At 44.6% G+C, this 19,620-nt stretch overlaps 1 protein-coding gene across 1 annotated transcript in view; it reads left to right on the top strand.

Annotated features, from left to right (window-relative positions):
* Positions 1-19,620, top strand: part of plch2a (phospholipase C, eta 2a) — a 71,506-nt gene that overhangs the window by 14,869 nt on the left and 37,017 nt on the right. Inside the window, 1 exon segment of the mRNA XM_048240655.1 lies at positions 5,361-5,490. Within this exon segment, the coding sequence (XP_048096612.1) occupies positions 5,361-5,490 (130 nt within the window).

The raw sequence follows: 19,620 nt of genomic DNA, 5'->3' as shown, positions 1-19,620 counted from the left end.
TTGGAGTGTGGCATGAGTGGCTATGCCAGCATAAATACCCTAGTGCCCACATGCCACTGCAGTCAAGAGGTGATGCCACTTGATGTGTGCTTGCATAATTGATAAATGGTTTGTGGGTGTCGGACCATAGGCACTTGGCTTAACGTGTTTGGGAAGTCGATGTACTCAAGCAAAAGTAAGCCAGTCAACTGTCTGCACACATAAGATCAAGATCCGGAATGCTGATTTGAGCCATACAAATAATATATAAATGTCAACTCTACAGCTATAGCTTAAGTTGTGATTTGGGATTGATGTGTTATATACTGTATCTCTCTCTCACACACATTGCCCGTGCCATGTTGATGTAAAAATGGTCATATGGAAAATCACAGGCCTGTACTGGCTAACTCCTCTGTAGTCTTATTAGGATAAGTGTGTGTGCCTTGCCTTATGTGTGTGTGTGTGTGTGTGTGTGTGTGTGTGTGTGTGTGTGTGTGTATGTGTGTGTGATTATACTTGAGTGACAACAGTCCCTCTCATCTTAGGGGAGAGAATTTAATTGCCACGACTGGATGAAGTCATTTCTTCCCCCACTGTTCAAACTGGCTCGTTGCGTAGCTCCATAGGCCTCCACTATGATAAGGGCCTCAAGTAAATGGGGGCTATGATGCTATGAGCAGATTGGGCGTGTATGGTGCTATGATAAGTGCTATGAGCAGATGGGGGGCTATGATGAGGGCCTATGAGCAGATTGATAAGTGTGAGTAAATGAGAGTGCTATGATGATGACCCCTATGAGCAGATTGATGGCGTGAGTAAGTGAAGGTGCTATGATGATAGGGGCGCTATGAGCAGATTGATGCGTGTGAGTAAATGAGAGTGCTGATAAAAGGGCGCCCTATGAGCAGATGAGGTGCTATGATGAGGGGGCCTATGAGCAGATTGATCGTGTAAGTAAATGAGAGTGCTATGATAAGGACGCCTATGAGCAGATGAGGGTGCTATGATGAGGACGCCTATGAGCAGATTGATCGTGTGAGTAAATGAGAGTGCTATGATGATGACCCCTATGAGCAGATTGATCGTGTGAGTAAATGAGAGTGCTATGATGAGGACGCCTATGAGCAGATTGATCGTGTGAGTAAATGAGAGTGCTATGATAAGGACGCCTATGAGCAGATGAGGGTGCTATGATGAGGACGCCTATGAGCAGATTGATCGTGTGAGTAAATGAGAGTGCTATGATAAGGACGCCTATGAGCAGATAAGGGTGCTATGATGAGGACACCTATGAGCAGATTGATCGTGTGAGTAAATGAGAGTGCTATGATAAGGACGCCTATGAGCAGATGAGGGTGCTATGATGAGGACGCCTATGAGCAGATTGATCGTGTGAGTAAATGAGAGTGCTATGATGAGGACCCCTATGAGCAGATTGATCGTGTGAGTAAATGAGAGTGCTATGATGAGGACGCCTATGAGCAGATTGATCGTGTGAGGTGGTCAGATCTGAAGAGAGAATTAGGAGTGTGTGGGTGTCTGTGTGTGTCCTTGTGTGTGTGTGAGTAACGCTGCTTCGGCGCTCTTCTTTGGTCTCTGTCGGTTTGTACTGTAGGATCAGGGAAGATATTCTTACAGACTTCAGCCTTCAGTCTTCCATACTTTCACAAAAAAACAAAAACTTCCTGTTAAATGGCCTTCTTTCCACGATGCCCAACTTTAGTTAGAACTTGTGGTTTCCTCGGGGGGGGTATCATGCAGGGACCATTATACAGCACGGCTCTACCAGGAACCCTCCTGTGTCTTTCTTCCAGAATGTTCTCTGGCTGCGTCCGCTTGTCCTCAGGAATGAGGCGCAGTGTGGGCTCGCCGTGGCTCTGTAGGATTCTTGCAATGGGCTCCATTTCTGAAGTAGATGGGGTGGAAAAAAAGATCCGTAGGCCTCCGCACAGCACACACCCCAGTCCAACCCCAACCCCCTTCCCATCGCTCTCCCAGCTAAGGAGAGCCTGGGGTAGCAGGGACGAGGGAGACATCCAGCGCAGAAACCCGCCTCGGTAGGGGGTGCCATCTGCCTCCACTCTGCACTGGCATTTAGATCATTCAGGAGGCAATCGATAGACCCATTTGAGGAGAGAGAGAGAGAGAGAGAGAGAGACTGGGTAGACATGATTGGACTGAACAGGAGTTCTGGAGAGCCGTACGGAACCAGGGAACAAAGAGCAGACCCGTTTCCCTCCCCTCAGTCTCCGACAAAGCAGGCGAAGCCCACACCTGGCGTTTCAGTGTGTCACCGTAATTTGCTTAGCTTAGCTTAGCGCTTACAGTGATTGCCTGTGGGCTAGCGCCGCGAGAAACCCTTTAAGGGGAGAAATCTTTAGAAAGCATTGAATACCACTGATGCTGTAGTAGAGAGAGGGTTTAAAGCTGAGGCTCTACAGGAATCAAACGCAGAAGTAACTTCTAAAAGCGTGCCATAGAAGTGCTATAGTGAGTCTTTAGAGTATAAGACTCCGACAGCAAATGTAAATTGTGCAGACATTATGTTCAGACAGGTAAAAGTGTATCTCAAATCATAGTTATTTAACAACTTCAGAGTTCTGTTCACAGATTACTGAGTTTTTAGGTTTCATATTCTTAGTCTCCATATTTTGCTGAGTATACATGGTGCCAGCAGCTAAATGCTAACTGGCTGGGTGTCTCCAATCTGTGGTGGACTAATGAGTTTTTGAACGCTCGAGCTGTAATGGAATTACTCTGTTACTCAACGCTCTCTGACTTATCACTCCTGATGCCCAGGAGTCAGAATGGAGAGTTAGAGAGGGAACGCTAGGCTTTACTTCTGCATTTGAAATGAAGGTACCAGACCAGGGGGGATTATAATCCAGTCAGGAGATATTTACAGAGCTTATGGTTATGAGTGGAGTCCTGAAATGGCCTTATTGATTGGCGCAGACCTGCGTGCCTGTGTAAAGTGTGAGCAGCGGAGTGTTGTAGACCTGCGTGCCTGTGTAAAGTGTGAGCAGCGGAGTGTTGTAGACCTGCGTGCCTGTGTAAAGTGTGAGCAGCGGAGTGTTGTGAAACAGCAGTGGACATTTACATTTGCCTGGAAGGAACTCAGGTGGCACAAGCATTCTGTGTGGGCGTCGAGAACAGAGCTTAAAGTCCAACCTTACTGTAGATAACCACTGAACAGGCTGGTCAAAACGTCTTTTTCTGTGTGTGTGTGTGTGTGTGTGCATGTGCAGATATTCAATCTGTAACATGTACTGCAGTGAAGGCCAGTATTGGTATCTGTCCTTGCTTTGTTAAATGTTCTCAGTGTGGCTAAGGTTGCACTGAAAGTGAGGACAAATCTTTTTTACGCACGCACGCAGCATGTGTATGCAAGGTGTCTAAAACTTCCTGGCTACTACGGTAAACCATGGATTTTCTGCAGGAGGGAGGGAGGGAGAAAACATGAGAGAGGGAGAGAGGGAGAGAGGGAGAGAGGGAGAGAGGGAGAGGAGAGAGAGAGAGAGAGAGAGAGAGAGAGAGAGAGAGAGAGAGAGAGAGAGAGAGAGAGAGAGATATTAGAGGTATTAGAGCTGTCATATTGTTTTTATTGTTTTCATTCTAATTAAGTCACTTTGAATTGTTCTGAAATGAATGGAGACAGAAGAACAAGCACAGAAAAGATAGGGGGAGAAAGAGAAAAGATAGGGAGAGAAAGAGAAAAGATAGGGAGAGAAAGAGAAAAGATAGGGGGAGAAAGAGAAGACAGTGAAATCCCTGGTACTTCTCACATGGAACAAGGTCTTAACAGACAGTGGAAGATAAGAGGAGGGAAATAATGGTTTTGAGTGAGAGTGTGTCTTGTGACAGGTGGGGTGCGTGTGTGTGTGTGTGTGTGTGTGTGTGCGTGCGTCAAGGCATGTGTGTGTGTCGCAAGTGTGTGTGTCGATGTGTGTGTGTGCGTGTGTGTGTGTGTACTGGAGTAGTACTGGATAAGAGGGGAAGGAGATTGGAGAGGGAAGAGAAAGAGATGGGTGGATCACAGATAAAAGTGGAGATGAGGAGGATGGAAAGATGCATGAGAGAGAGAGAGAGAGAGAGAGAGAGAGAGAGAGAGAGAGGGAGAGAGGGAGAGGGAGAGAGAGAGAGAGAGAGAGAGAGACTCCGACACACTGGAGTGGCTGATGGAGAAGTATACTTCTCTCTCACTTTCTCTCTTTCAAAGAGAGAAAGTGAGAGAGAAAGTGAGAGAGAGGAGAGGTGAGTGATCTCCTGTACACTGGGAGCAGAGGGCTCTGTCATGCTGGCTCTCTGCTCTATATTTAGGCTTCTGCTCTCCTGTCTGTGCTTCTGCAGTGGACAGCAGTGGACTGCAGTCTGCTCCTCACACTGTCAGCTCAGTTTTCTCTGCACCTATACAGACAGATCCACTGAAACTGGACTCATTTATAAACTCTTAATGGTCATGATTGTCTATGGTCACCAGAAGCTCTAAATTATTACAAAATAATTGCAATATAATGTAAGATGTGGAGTCCAACATTCCATTGCCTCTTTGTTGATAAATGTTGTATTGCTTGCTGATGCTCTATACCATATACTGTATTAGTGTAAAACAGGTCAGTCAGACGGACCTGCACATGCGTTTAACCAAAGTTCCTTTAGGCAAGCCCCTCCACTTGGCGGCCATATTGCAACGCATTTTGGGAACTTATCGGGCATCTTTTTCGGGCAGAACTGCGAGAGCGCATTGAGATCACAACACATGACTGGCACGATGTAGTCACAACATACCACATGATTGGCACGATGTAGTCACAACATACCCCATGATTGGAACGATGTATTCACAATATACCACTTGATTGGCACGATGTAGTCACAATATACCACATGATTGGTACGATGTAGTCACAACATACCCCATGATTGACAACGATGTAGTCACAACACATCACATGATTGGCAACGATGTAGTCGCAACACACCACATGATTGGCACAATGTAGTCACAACACAACACATGATTGGCATGATGTAGTCACAACATACCCCATGATTGGCACGATGTATTCACATGTCAACTGTTGGTGGCGGAAGGGGGGGAATATGTGTAGACGACTGCCATGTTTGCGTTACGAACTAACCACATTTCTATGGGAGATTCCTTGAGTGTTGTGTCTCCTCATTCTCCTCTCCTCATCTGGTTTAACTGAGCCCTGGAAATTCGTACACTTAGTAATGGCCCATAGGTGGCATGCATCAGATAGGCTAAGTACCCCGAGAGGCAGTGTAGTGTACTTACTTCTCTTACTGTGTGATGTGGACTTCCTGTGTGGTTGATGTGCACTTCCTGTGTGATGACCCTTAACCCTGCGTGTCAGGTGGCTAAAGCAGACGTTCACAGAGGCGGATAAGAATGGAGATGGCAGCCTCAGCATCAGCGAGGTCCTGCAGCTTCTGCACAAACTCAACGTCAACCTGCCACGCCAGAAAGTCAAGCAGATGTTCAAGGTACACACACACACACACACACGCATCTCTACTGAACATCAGCGAGGACCTTCAATTCGGGCTCAAACTCAGCCTCAACCTGGTATACAAGGTCTTCAAGCACACACATACACAGCCACAGATAAAACTCCGAAATAAACTCCGAATTTTTTAGGTTTGAGAACGCATGCTGAGGAGTTCAGAAACCCTTTAGTTCAAAGCTCTCCACACCCTGAGCAGAACTCTCACAAACCCTGAGCAGAGCTCTCCTCCCCAGAGCAAGTGCTTTGGTCTTGTTAGACCATGAACTCCACAGGCAAAACCATTAATTAAATTTCAAATACGTGCTGCTGGATTCTTCCCCTTGATATTTTCTTCAGCCCGCCACCTTGTGAGTTAGTGAGGTTGCACAGAAAGCACAGGCACAAATACTCACACACACACACACACACACACACACTCACACACACTCACATACACACACACACACACTCTCACACACACTCACATACACACACACACACACACACACTCTCACACACACACACACACACACACACACACACTCTCACACACACTCTCACACACACACTCACACACACTCACACACACACACACACACACACACACACACTCTCACACACACACACACACACACACACACACACACACACACACTCACACACACACACACACACACTCACACACACACACACAAATGCACACTAACACACCCTCGTACCAGACTCACTTAACATAGAGACAGTGGTCGGGGTCTTTCTGTGTGTGTTACCATTATTCCCTAAAGCCAAACTCAGCAGACCATCTGATGTCTGGATCAGAGTCCAAGCTAACATTCAGATGCATTGTGGGATGCTGTATAATAATAATAATAATAATAAAGCTTTATTTGTATAGCACCTTTCATACACAGAATGCAGCTCAAAGTGCTTTACATTTGAAGCATGTAAACAACAATAGTCAGTCAGTCATTATCAATCACTTTTCTTTGCTGTTTATGATATACTCAGCAACATATCAAAAATATAGAAAATGACATCATAAGACTGGCAGCCTTAACCCTCTTACCCCCCACAAGCACGCATATATGGCAACTGTGGCAAGGAAAACTCCCATATTCCAGGAAGAAACCTTGAGCAGAACCTGACTTAATAGGGGAGCCCATCTGCTTCTGGCTGGCTAAGCCTCCAATAGTAGCAGATGTAGAATAATCTGAAAATGTAGTCTACAGGATAAGATGAGTTAACTAAAAGCTTTCCTGTACAGGTATGTTTTCAGATCTTTTTTAAAATATTTACTGAACTCGCCTGCTTGATGTACAGAGGCAGGGTGTTCCATAGTTTGGGGCATAATGGATAAACGCAGCTTCTCCACTTTGTTTGTGGAGCACTTTGGGTACGATTAAAAGATTAGAATTGATGATCTAAGTTTCCTTTGTGGTTGATAAGATATTAAAAGCTCAGAGATATACGAAGGTGCTATGCCATTCAGAGCTTTGTAAGTAATTAACATAACCTTAAAATCAATTCTATAGGAAATAGGGAGCCAGTGCAGTTCAGCCAACACAGGGGTGATGTGTTCTCTCTTCTTAGTCTTAGTTAAAAGTCTAGCCGCAGAGTTCTGTATGAGTGCCAATTTCTTTAGATGTTTTTTGGGAAGACCAGTGAAAAGTGCATTGCAGTAGTCTAACCTGCTAGTGATAAAAAGTGAATTAGTTTTTCTGCATCTTGTTGAGTTAAAAGGGCCGCACTTTGGCAATGTTTCTCAAGTGGAAATAGGCTGTCTGAGTAACTTTACTGATATGGGGCTTAAAACTTAACTCTGCATCTAAGATGACACCGAGGCTTGTTACTTTTTGTTTGACCTGGTGTGCCAAGTTCCCCAGATTACTAAGAATAATATCTCGCTTTAGTTTTGGTCCAACCAGAAGTACCTCTGTTTTGTCATCATTTAGTTTCAAAAGTTTTTGCTCATCCACTGATTAATGGAGGTTAGGCATGCAGTGAGGGAGCAAAGGCCATCTGGGTTAGTTGGCTCCACAGAAAGATACAATTGGGTATCATCTCGTGGCTGTGGAAGTTTACATTATGCTGACTTATGACGTTTCCCAATGGAAGCATATATAGAGAAAAAATAGCAGGGGACCAAGGCAGCTCCCTGGGCCACACCAAAAGGCAAGTCATGTTTTTTCAGATACATGATCTCTAGACTGATATAAAAATCTCTGCCAGTAATGTAGGTTTGAAACCAGTTTAGAGCATTATCAGAGACCCACCCACTTCGCAAAGGCGGTGAATTAGGATGCTATGATCAATGGTGTCAAATGCCGCACTCAAATCCAGAAGAATAAGGATTGAGACTTTGTTTGAGTCGGTAGCTAGTCTGAGATCATTGACTATTTTTACTAGAGCCGTTTTCTGTGCTGTGATTTGATCTAAAACCTGATTGGAATTTTCAAGGATACTGTTTTTCAAGTTGAGGAAGGTATTTAACTGATTACAAACAACTTTTTTTCAAGTACTTTGCTCAAAAAAACGATAGATTTGATATAGGCCTGTAGTTGCTCAGATTGGTATGGTCAAGATTTGACTTTTTAAGTAAAGGTTTCACAACAGCGGTTTTAAAAGCAGTTGGAAATATACCTGTTTCTAATGAGGTATTTATTACCTTGAGAAAAAAGGGAGCTAAGCCATCATATACTTTTTTGAGGAATGTAGTAGGGATTGGATCTAAAACACATGTTGAGGAGCCGGTTTGAGTTATAATTTTACCAAGCTCAGATTGAGTAATAGTGCTAAAGGACCTTAATTTTGGGGGCTGTTTTTGGGTGTACTATCAAAACATATTACTTGTGTTACCAATAGCCTCCCTTATAGAAATGACTTTGTTTTTGAAGAAGTCTGCAAATTCTTAGCGATCTTAGAGAGGATGCCTGACTGAGTGTATCAAAAGGTGTTTGATGCAATAGCCTATCAATGGTAGAGAACAACACCCTAGAGTTTCCACTGTTTTCAGCAATTACCTTAGAGAAGTGGTTCCTCCTCTCATTCGAATAGCTCCCATTATAATTTGCAATTTTTTCTTTTAGAATGGCACGGTGAACCTGTAACTTAGTTTTTCTCCATGTTCTCTCAGCTTTCCTACATGATCTTTTTTAGATCATGGATATTTTCGTTCATCAAGGTGTCAGTTTGCTACAGGGCCTTTTTTTAGTCTTTAAGGGTGCCACTCTGTCAAGCAGAGCCTAATTCACGATTGAGAGCCCTTTCTACCATTTGATCAATGGGATGATGTAAAATATCTAAATTTATGGAGTCTATAAGAGCTATGAACTGCTGTTTCTGCTCTAATGTCCAAGAGTCGCGATTTGATTGCAATTTCGGGATGAATTTTTTGGAGTATGTAGTACTATATTAAAGATACACAATGATGATCAGACATATTTATATCATTTACGATGATAAGTCTGTGACTTCTATCCCCTCTGAAATGACTAGATCGAGGGTGTTGCCCAAGGTTGTGGGTGGGTCCTGTAACATGCTTTTAGCTCTAAACTGTCCAACACATTGGTGAACTTACTGGCTTTTAGTATCGTTGTCTTATTGACATGAATATTGAAGTCGCCATTTACAATTATCCGATCATAGCTAGTGATGAGAGAGCTTGATATAAGTTCAGAAAACTGGTCGAGAAAGCCAGTCCATAGTTTAGAGGCGTATAAGGTTAATAGAAGTACAGCTGGGTCAGCCTTCAGAGTGAGGGCAATATACTCAAAGGAAGTTTAATTGCAAAAGTTGACTCGGCAGTAACTATATTTGTTTGAGAGAATGGAGGCAATTCCACCACGCTTGCCTTGTCTACCGGAGTGGAAGAAATTATAATTTGTATGTTATGATGCAGTGTGGGAGCCGTTTTGAACTGTGATGTGGCTGCTACGGATGCCGTGTGTTTGTGAGCACTATCCACTGCATTATGCTGTGTGAAATGCTAAATACCGTCATTTCCCAACTATTAGCCGAGGTTTATACAATAATTTAGCAAATTTCTTCAGCTATGAGGTTGATACACAGGAGCAGTTAATAGGGTATTAATATGGTTTTGTTTTTTTACTTCCATAAAACACTGTCCTGCGGTTTATACACAATGCAGCTAATATACAGGAAATTATTGTAGGCTTGATTGTTGATTGGCCACAGTGAGAAATCCCTTAACTACAGCTCAAGGAATGTAACATCTCCAGTGTATATCTGAAATGATCAAAATTAAAACGATCAGAATCAACATCACATTGATTAAAGGGGATAACATTTATGTTCATGAAATATGGTTATTTTCAATGGTGGTATTCTTATTTTATTGCGATTGATGCCAATGTTTGCCTGGTCGGTTGAGCATGACTTCTGGTGTGGTGTCTGATGGGAAATTGCATTGCAACCAACAAAGTTGCCAACTTAGTTACTTGCTAACTTAGCAACTATGGTTTCGGGAAACGCGGCCCTGAGAAGCAGCTGCTTAGAAGCCACTGCATACAGATCTGAAACTACTTCTGATCAGAACTCTGGAGACTGATTCAAGTCTCTTATCTCTGTGCCATGCTCATCAAACCTCTGAACCGGCGCCAAGGCCCTGTTAACGTCTGGACAGGATGTCAGGATGTCCGATCGTATCGCGTGGTCAGAAGAACACCATCAGGGCAGATGTCTGTCATAAGCCTCGCTGATGTTGTAAACAAGTCTAGAGATTGAGAGATTTCATTAAGTTCTTTTGAGGACAAAACACACAGCAATCTCCGATCCAGTCAGTCAGTTTCAACCTTCGGTTAGGTCATGGTTGATGTTGACTGTATCCTCAGACATTATAGTAGTAGGCGTTGCAAAGTCATTCTAGTTGCATTAGTAGGCGTTTGCCAAGTCATTGGAACTGCATTGATTTGTCAGGCGCGCGGGAACCTATTTTTGACCAGCTGAGTAACAAAAATAATGGATGTCCGATGATTTCTCCCCTCCTGGACATGTTTCGGATTTTGACTGCTAAATACGTCATTTTAGTGCGGTGTGATAGAGAGAAGTTTTAGAAAAGTCCTGGGAAGCCACAAATTCCAATGTTCCGCGACAGCACTCAGAGTCCACTGCGCCCACCCTAAGCTTGAATTTCCCCTGGGGATCAATAAAGTATCTATCTATCCATCTATCTATCTAACCCCACAGAAGCGCACTTGACATCATTATTAGCCTATTTCAGTATAGCTAAGGAAAATTACTTTTCTGATCGTCAAAACCACACCAGAGATGTTTGCTTTAAATATAGGCTAATAATCAGGCTGCAATAATCTCGCTAAAAATTCTGAATAGCCAAAAGTGTGTCGCTCCACAGCAAGTAGCCTATGTGTCCTAATAATTCCTATCTTAGCTTACTATGATAATGAAATGATTTCACTAGCTATACATTTATTAATTTTGCAAAACTGTAAAAAACACAATTAAAAGTTTCTTTCAGCTTATCCATGCTTTTTTGAACGTAAACGTGATAGAATATGTAGGCTTATATCAACCGTAGGCCTACACACTTGATCGCTATCACATAGCTGAAACCACGCCACAGTTCTTACAGTAACTGACTCAACGCTCACGCTGATCTCTATAACTGTTCATTTTAGTAGCCCATATTCAAACCTATCCATAACCCTTTTTTGCTATTTGACTCATCATTTCACATACAAAAATATAAATAATGCCAGACAGCGAATTAGTAATTATTTAAAAATAGATATAATAATTTTTAAAAATCTTTATCTCCTGCCAGCAGGGGGTGTTGCAGCACCCTCAGTACCCCCCTTCCCGCGCCCTTGTGATTTGTTGAATGGGCTGCTTTATGTTGGCAAATCTGGGGCCGGTTGTGTAGGTGGTTGTGAAGGTCATCCCCTCCACCTTTTGAGTAAATACTGCTATGTTCTTAGTGTGCATGTTCATCTGTGTGCGTGCGTGTGTGTGTGCGTGTGTTTGCGTGCGTGTGCATGCGTGTGTGTTTAAGAACTTCTGTGTGAAATCCTCTCCGAAGGACATTCATTGCCACAGTGCTGTGACAGACAGTATCAGCTCAGTACAGATGAGAGCAGGTTAATGAGTCTGCAGATAGACACAGTCTGGAATGGATACAGGTCTGGTCCGGGCCACATCCGCCCCGCATGTGAGCCAGATCTGGACGTGGCGAAATGTCAATAACACAAACCCCTCCAGCCAAAGATAGATTAGTTTGGGCGAGAAGCTGTTTACCATTTAAACATGATGAAACGAGAGTTTGATAAACAAGGTGTCTGCCGATTGATTTAAGATTAGTGAGGTTTAAGGTGGGGGCCATTAATTTATGTCTGTCACAGCATGGACAGACACATAGACACACACACACACACACACACACACACGCACGTACAAACAGAGGTGGATTTTTTTGGTGTCTTTCCCTTGCACATACAGTAGAGAATTAAATTCCATTTGTGGTGGTTGGTTTGCAGAATTAACTTGAATGCAACAGTTTTTAACTAATTAGCACAGCGTGGTTATGATGCTAACCAGATTTAAGCACAATTTAATAACCTAAAGTAACTTTGTAAAGGCCTCTGCGTCCTAACACAATGCAATAAAACTGATAGTGGTAGATTAGACCATATTAAGAGGAAGCGTGGAAATCAAGGAAAGCGTGCTATCTGACTGCCAGAAGTCTGAACAGGTGAAGATTACTCTCTCTTTCCCTCTCTCCCTCTCTCTCTCTCTCTCTCTCTCTCTCTCTCCTCTCTCTCTCTCTCCCTCTCTTTCTCTCCCTCTCTCTCTCTCCCTCTCTCCTCCTCTCCCTCCTCTCTCTCCTCTCTCTCTCTCTCTCTCCCTCTCTCTCTCTCCCTTCTCCCTCCTCTCTCTCTCTCTCCCTCTCTCTCTCCCTCTCTCTCTCCTCTCTCCTCTCTTTCTCTCTCTCCTCCAGCAGTGGTTTTTTCCTCTCTACCACAAGGACAGATAGACAACTCATTCAGTTAACAAGCTGCCTTTGGCACATAGTGTGTGTGTGTGTGTGTGTGTGTGTTTATGTGTATTTGTAATGCATGCATGTGTATGCCTGTATGTATATCTCTGTGTGTGTGTGTTTATGTGCGTATTTGTAATGCATGCATGTGTATGCCTGTATGTATATATATATGTGTGTGTGTGTGTGTGTGTGGGAGGAGGAGGAGGAGGAGGAGGAGGAGGAGGAGGAGTGAGAGGAGGGAGAACTAATGCAGGCAAAAGAGAAGTGAAAGATGGAGAGAACAGAAGAGGGGAGGGAGAAAGGAAGAAACTAATGAACAGATAGAGAGGGAAAGACAGAGTAAGGGAGGAGGAGAGAAGGAGGGAATGAGAGTTGGAATGTAAGAGGGAGAGCGAGGGAATGATTTAAGGAAGGAGGAGAGAAGAGGGGAGAGTGAGGGAGAAAGTGAGAAACAAATTAGGAGAGAGAGATGAAGAAAGCGTAGGAAATGAACATGAAAGAGGGAAGGAGAGAGAGAGAGAGAAAAATGAATACAGAGAAAGAGAGAATAAGAGAGGGAAATGGAGAGGGAAGGAGAGAGAGAGAATGAGAGAGGAAAATTAATACAGAGAAAGAGAGAATAAGAGAGGGAAATGGATAAAGAGAGAGAGAGAGAGAGCAAGGGGAATGAGAGATTGAGTAAATGAGCTGGGCAGCAGAGGTCTAGTCTGTTAGAGAGGAGGTCAGGGACACCAGGGGAAGGAGCCAATCAAAACCCAACCCAAGCTGCTCCGCAAGAGCACAGAGTGTATGAGGACATATGTGTGTGTGTGTGTGTGTGTGTGTGTGTGTGTGTGTGTGTGTGTGTGTGTGTGTGTGTGCATGCATGACATGCAAATGTTCATACGGAATGTAGAATACATTTGTGTGTGCTCATGAGTGTGTGTGTGTGAGAGAGAGAGAGATCTTGACTGCTGGCAGGTTGCTTCCCATTCGATCAGGGATGTGTGACCCATATGGTGTTTAATGGTTACAGATGGCTCCTGTTGTTAGCACAGTAGGGCAATCTGGCTTTTCACTGCTCCTGGCTGTGTGTGTGTGTGTGTGTGCGCGTGTTCAGCGTGTGTGTGTGTGCGTAATGCTGGCGTGTGTGTGTGTGTGCCGCGTGTGTGTGTGTAATGCCGCGGTGCGCCGCGGTGGTGGCGGGCAGCGCGTGTGTGTCCGTGCGTGTTCGTGTGTGTGTGTGCGTGCGTGTTAATGTGGGGTTGATGGAGGGAGTTTGTATGCACCTCAACACAGGAACATCCACAAGCGAATCAAAAGGCGACCCCATGTTCCTGTGACAGTGGCTGTGCCGTAATGACTGTTCGCACTGTAGCAGTGCATCTCTCCTCCTGTGTGACACTCTCGAGAGCTCCGATCCATAGCAGAGCCTCAGATACTCTGTGGGGCGTCTCTCTCTCTCTCTCTCTCTCTCTCTCTCTCTCTCTCTCTCTCTCTTTAGTTTAGCCCCAGCAGCCGTATCATCCTGTAAGCTTCTAGCGCTGCACATCTGGATCAGTGCTGCTGTGAAGGGTGCAGTCACTGGGCCACAGTGTGTTGGTGTACGCGTGTGTCTGACCGTGAGATCCCTTCAGCAGTGTGTGTGTGTCACATAAAGTGGATTTAAGTGGAGATCCCTTCAGTAGTGAGCTGCAGAGTAGGTGACTCATGCAGCATTTTAGAGGCCACCAGCCTTCCCATAGAGAGGACGAGGAATGGGGTGAGGAGAAGAGATCAGGAGAAGAGAAGATAAAAGAAGAGAAGAGAAAAAAAGAGAAGAGATCAGAAGAGAAGAGGAGAGAAGAGAAGAGATCAGAGGAGAGGAGAGATCAGAGAAGAGGAGAGAAGAGAAGAGAAGAAGAGAGATGAGATCTCCTGCTCTGACCCGATTGCTTCTTGTTCTGGAGATAAAGAAGGGTTGAGGAGATCAATGAGAAAAGGAAGGGACACACACACACACACACACAGATAAACATACAGACACACACACACACACACTCACTCACTCACTCACTCACTCACAGATAAACTGGCCAAGAGAGTGTGAAATATAGTGCAGGCACACTTTATACTGCTGTCCTGAGTTGGGGAAAAGCGCATGGCTCCAGTGGGCTGCTCTGCACGCGCTCAGTGCATCTCGTCCATCTCAGTCCTGGGCGGCTGCGCTCCCCATCTCACTCTGTTGCCTAGGTGATCGTCAGCCTAAAGCCTCGATTTGGGAACTCCATTATGGAATGGCACCCTCGCTTCACAGAGCCGGAGTGTGCTCTACGGTCGCGTTTGTCCCACCTGTCACCATAGTGATGCGGAAGGTTTGCTCCAGAATGCTGGCCGGCCCGGATTAGAGACGTGGCGACATTCCGAGAGATGGTTCTTTTCCGAGTGGCTGAGGAAGGCAGTGAGGAGTTGCGGATTTATCCTGTGGAGACCAGCTCAACACCGAGCCAGGTCTCAGATCAGTGCCTTAAAACAGCTCAGGGACAGGGGGAATAGAGGGGAGAGAGAGGGAGAGAGAGAAGAGAGGGAGGGAAAGAAGAAAAGCTAGGGAAAGGGTAGATCTAGATCTAGATATTTTATGTCCACCCCACACTGATGTACCCACCTCTCCTTTTCTGTTTTTGTCTTTTGTCCTGTGGTCTTATGTTCTTGTATGTTATGTTGTATGTAAAAATAGGTTTGGCAACACTGTTTCCATACAGTCATGCACAGTCAAGCAACTTTGAATTTGAAAGGGAGTGGGGGAGAATGATAGTCCGGTTGAAACCAGACCCTTCTCAGGCCTAGTCCACACGTACCAAACCGATCTTTTTTTCCTCCGTCTTCCCTGGAACCGTATCAAGAATATTTGCGTCCAAACGGATCCATCTCAACACGACTCAACACGTTACTTCATAGCCCAGGCCTATAGGTGGCACTGTGTCTTTACAGAAATTCACCAAAACTGGCAAAACTTGTGCTTTAAAAACAGATAGAATAGGCCATGGCGAAATGGCTAGTGCAAGGAAACCAGAATTGTTTGTGTGGACTGATGGTGAACTGTCAACTGTAGCCAACTGTAAAACTAATAAACTTTATTTTACGGTTTGTGAAGGGTGCAGTCCCGTCCTTTATTTGGCTAACGCAGGTAGGCCTACTAATCACCTTTACTTTCTTTGGTTGTAGGATAGTCCGTGATTCACATTAGTTTTGGCTATCACCGCACTAGGCTACTAAACGCAAGGCTTACCCAAGTTCTAGGCTATTCTGTCGCCACATTTAGAATATTGCTATAAAACCTTCGTTAGTAACAGTCAATACTTTTGCCTGCATCAATTGCATTCGAGATTCAGTGTGCTACCATCGGCTTAACGGAGTTCTAAGCCGCCTTTGTATGCTTATATCTGATTTCACTCGACTGTGAATGCATTTATATATCTTGTAAGACATGTAAAATAAATGAATGACACTGGCACTACGCACAAATTAATGTAGCCTAAACTTACAACGCACTTTCCTAATAACTTAAGTTCTCTGCGTCACTGACAGTAGCTAGAATGCATAAAAAACACCGGGAAAAACAGTGTTCAGTCCACCAAGTCATAAGCTATCGGGCGCTCGCGCAGCATCAGTTGTGATATTTATCTTAACGGAGTGTAATCGTAGGTAATGTCATGTATGAAAACTAGTATTGTTAGGCAATACTATAAGTGCAAGTCCAGGGCAGCTGAGGTGTAGCGATGACATCATTGATACATAAAGCAGGATGTGCGGTTTCGCTGTCTAAAACGAACTGAAACGGGCTACGGTTTCAGATTTCTCCACTCTGGGACCAGGTTGCAGAAAAAGTGCGGTTTCGGCAGTGCGTTTACAGGATTCGTTTGGACGCTTGGCCAAGACGAAGCAAAACCTCTGCGTTTAACCTAAAAAGCGTCTCCGTGTGGACAGGCCCTCAGTCGTAACTCCAAAGGGCGTTCCCAAACGGACGCCGATCAAAATGCCTCGGACGCAATAGGAGAGGCCAAAAACCAATCAGAGCAATGAAAGAGACAGAGTGACGGAAACACACAATTTGCAACACTGTCTGGTTGTAGGGGAGAAGCAGGAAGAATTAACCACTTTTAATTAAACGTAGGCTAATTTACAAAGACATCGTGCCACACTGAAAGCTAATATTTTGTCACTAGCAATTTACATCTGCCCTCTGTCAAACACAATTGCATTTTCAGCTCTGAACAAAACCGTTTACGTTCAAACGAGCATTTTGTTTCATTCGTCCTTTCTGGCTGACCAGGACATATAAAGCAGGAATGGGGGACGAGAGACTGAAGTTCAAAGCAATTATGCCGGAATTGTTTCAAGGCAAACACTGAAGCGTAGCATTCGAGTTATGCTCGCATAGCACACCAATTCAAAAGTAGCCTATGTGTTTTCTGTCGGCTACGTGTCCAGCTACTGTAGACCTATAAATGAACAGAATATCAAACCGATTTCAGTAGCCTACCACTGTTGCAGATATCACATAGGTACCCCTTACAATGTTGCATATTCCAACATATGGGGAAGCAGTTAAGAAACTTCTAACTCCCCCGCCTTAAACCAACGGATAGCAGCTTCAAAACAAAGCGGCAGCAGCCATTGTTGATGTTTTTTTTTTTAAAACCCCGCTTCTTCAACAGGGTGCTTTATCCTTATCCATCGTGGTAAGCCCGCCTCAAGGGTTCTGATTGGTGCCTAGATGTAGGAAAATTGGAAATGGGCTAGAATGGGTTCTTGGCCAGACGGAATTTTTAGAGCCCGAATCTCGAATTTGTCGGAAGTAACGCCTGGGTTTTTCCCAGGCTAGAAGAACGACAGAGACATATATGTATGTGTGACATATATATATATATATATATATATATATATATATATATATATATATATATATATATATATATATATATATATATATATATGTGTGTATATATATATGTATATTTCCCAGGTTAGAAAGAACGACAGACATATATGTATATATGTATATAATATATATATATATATATATATATATATGTCTGTCGTCTAGAGAGAGAGAGAGAGAGAGGGGGGGGGAGAGAGAGAGAGAGCATTGGTAAAGTTAGGGGAGGACTGTATTGTCTGCATGAGGCTTTGGAACGCAGCTTTGGAAGAACAGAACTTTTTCTGAAACCCAGCCTGGGGTCAGTCCAGTCAAATCCCAAGCTAGAGTGTTTCCGAAGACATGTCTGCAGTCTTAACTGACATACACACACACACACACACACCTCTTTACTCATTAGGGGAAAGGGAGCAGAAGAATCACTAACACAATCAGTACATGAAAAGGGTTTCCCACTATACACTCTATGGTATGAATTATGCATGGATTTGAATGTTTTATGTGATTTATTTTGTATCATATATAGTATTTTGCTCTTTCTCTTTCCCTTTTATGTTCATCTTTCTTTTTTACACTCCCTCGTTCTGCGTTTACAAGCGGAAGTTCGGGAAGGAGCATGGGGGAATTTGCCACACCTCCTCCTTCAATCAGACAGGTTATTTATTCGCAGTCTAGCTCTACCTGCCGAAGTTGCAGCATCGGCATCACTCCGCTCGCAACCCACCACCTCCCCTTACGCCTCCCGTCTTCCATAGTTAAAGAATAAGGGGGTGTATGGCGAAATCCTGCACGACTCCTGCCTGCGCAGTTGACTCCTGCACGATCCCACAAATCACTTCAGGACCCTGGCCAGAGACTTCGCCAAACATGCTTTTCTATCATGCTATTATATCTGTTTGCAAATGACGGAATGTGAACTAGTGAATGTCTCTTTCACTCTTTATACCTTTTGGATCTGTCTGTCTTTATGTCTACTTGTGTGTTCCTCGGAAGTACTACATTCTACCCCTACAGACTCAGTATTGTGTGTTGTGTGTGTAAACGTGTGTGAGTGTGAGTGTGTGTGTTTGATTCAGCTCAGGTGTGCATGTTTATGTGTGTGAGGTTAGTGGTCTGCTAAAAGACCTGAAAAGGCCTCTGGTCTGTCCATGTAGATTTGTTAGTGTGTGTGTGTGTGCGTGCGTGTTTGTGCATGTGCGTTGCAGAGAGTGTGTGTGTGTGTGTTTGTTCATGTGCATTGCAGAGAGAGTTTGTGTGTGTGTGTGTGTGTGTGTGTGCGCGTGTGCGCGTGTGTTTGTGCATGTGCATTGCAGAGAGAGTTTGTGTGTGTGTGTGCGTGTGTTTGTTCATGTGCATTGCAGAGAGAGTTTGTGTGTGTGTGTGTGTGTGTGTGTGTGTGTGTTTGTGCGTGTGCATTGCAGAGAGAGTTTGTGTGTGTGTGTGTGTGTGTGTGTGTGTGTGTGTATGTGTGTGTGGTGCAGGTCGCATGGGGCAGGTTTTAGCCCAGTGGAGCGTGTGTGAAGGGGCCGGTAGGATGTGAGGCATATTGGGCGAGGGGGGTGGCAGAGGCAGGCGGCACAGTGCCTACCCGCCGTTGCATTAATGTCAGCTGCTATGGGTGCCAACACCGAGCGCCAGTCTCGGGTGACCCGCCGGGCACTTGCGTCAAGCATGGCAGGCAGGCAGGCAGGAACAGAGGCGGGGTAGGGGGACTGGCAGAGACCTCTGAATGTGTGTTTATTTGTGTGTGTGTTTGTCTGTCAGTGTTTGTTTGTGTGGTTCGTGGGGAAGATTGAGTCCCTTACATCATATCCTGTCCGTGTCGCAGTCCCCTGCCGATAGTGCACTGATCAGCACTGGCCTGTGTGTGTGTGTGTGTGTGTGTGTGTGTGTGTGTGTGTGTGTGCGCCCCTGCCGATAGTGCACTGATCAGCACTGGCCTGTGCTGCCAAATGTTCAACACTCTGACTGAATTATCTGATAGGAGAGCTTTGGCCCTTTTTGGCCCTCTTCAGCCCTCTTTGGCCCACTTTAGCCCAGGCCTGTGGCCCAGGTTAGCCCCATTGGACTTTTGCCTGCAGGCTGCGTACCCCTCCCCAGCCTTCATCAAATACACTTCAGCACAATCTCACAAGAAGAGATTTCATTTGAAGTGATGGCTTCACCTGTCTTTGGCCTTAAAGTGATATAATGGCACAATGTGAGTTATTCTCCCTCGC

Source organism: Alosa alosa, chromosome 4 (assembly GCF_017589495.1).
Source record: "Alosa alosa isolate M-15738 ecotype Scorff River chromosome 4, AALO_Geno_1.1, whole genome shotgun sequence".
In the NCBI taxonomy this organism is placed as follows: domain Eukaryota; kingdom Metazoa; phylum Chordata; class Actinopteri; order Clupeiformes; family Clupeidae; genus Alosa; species Alosa alosa.
The sequence above is the reverse complement of the archived record's forward strand: the minus strand, read 5'-3'. Positions and strand labels throughout refer to the sequence as shown.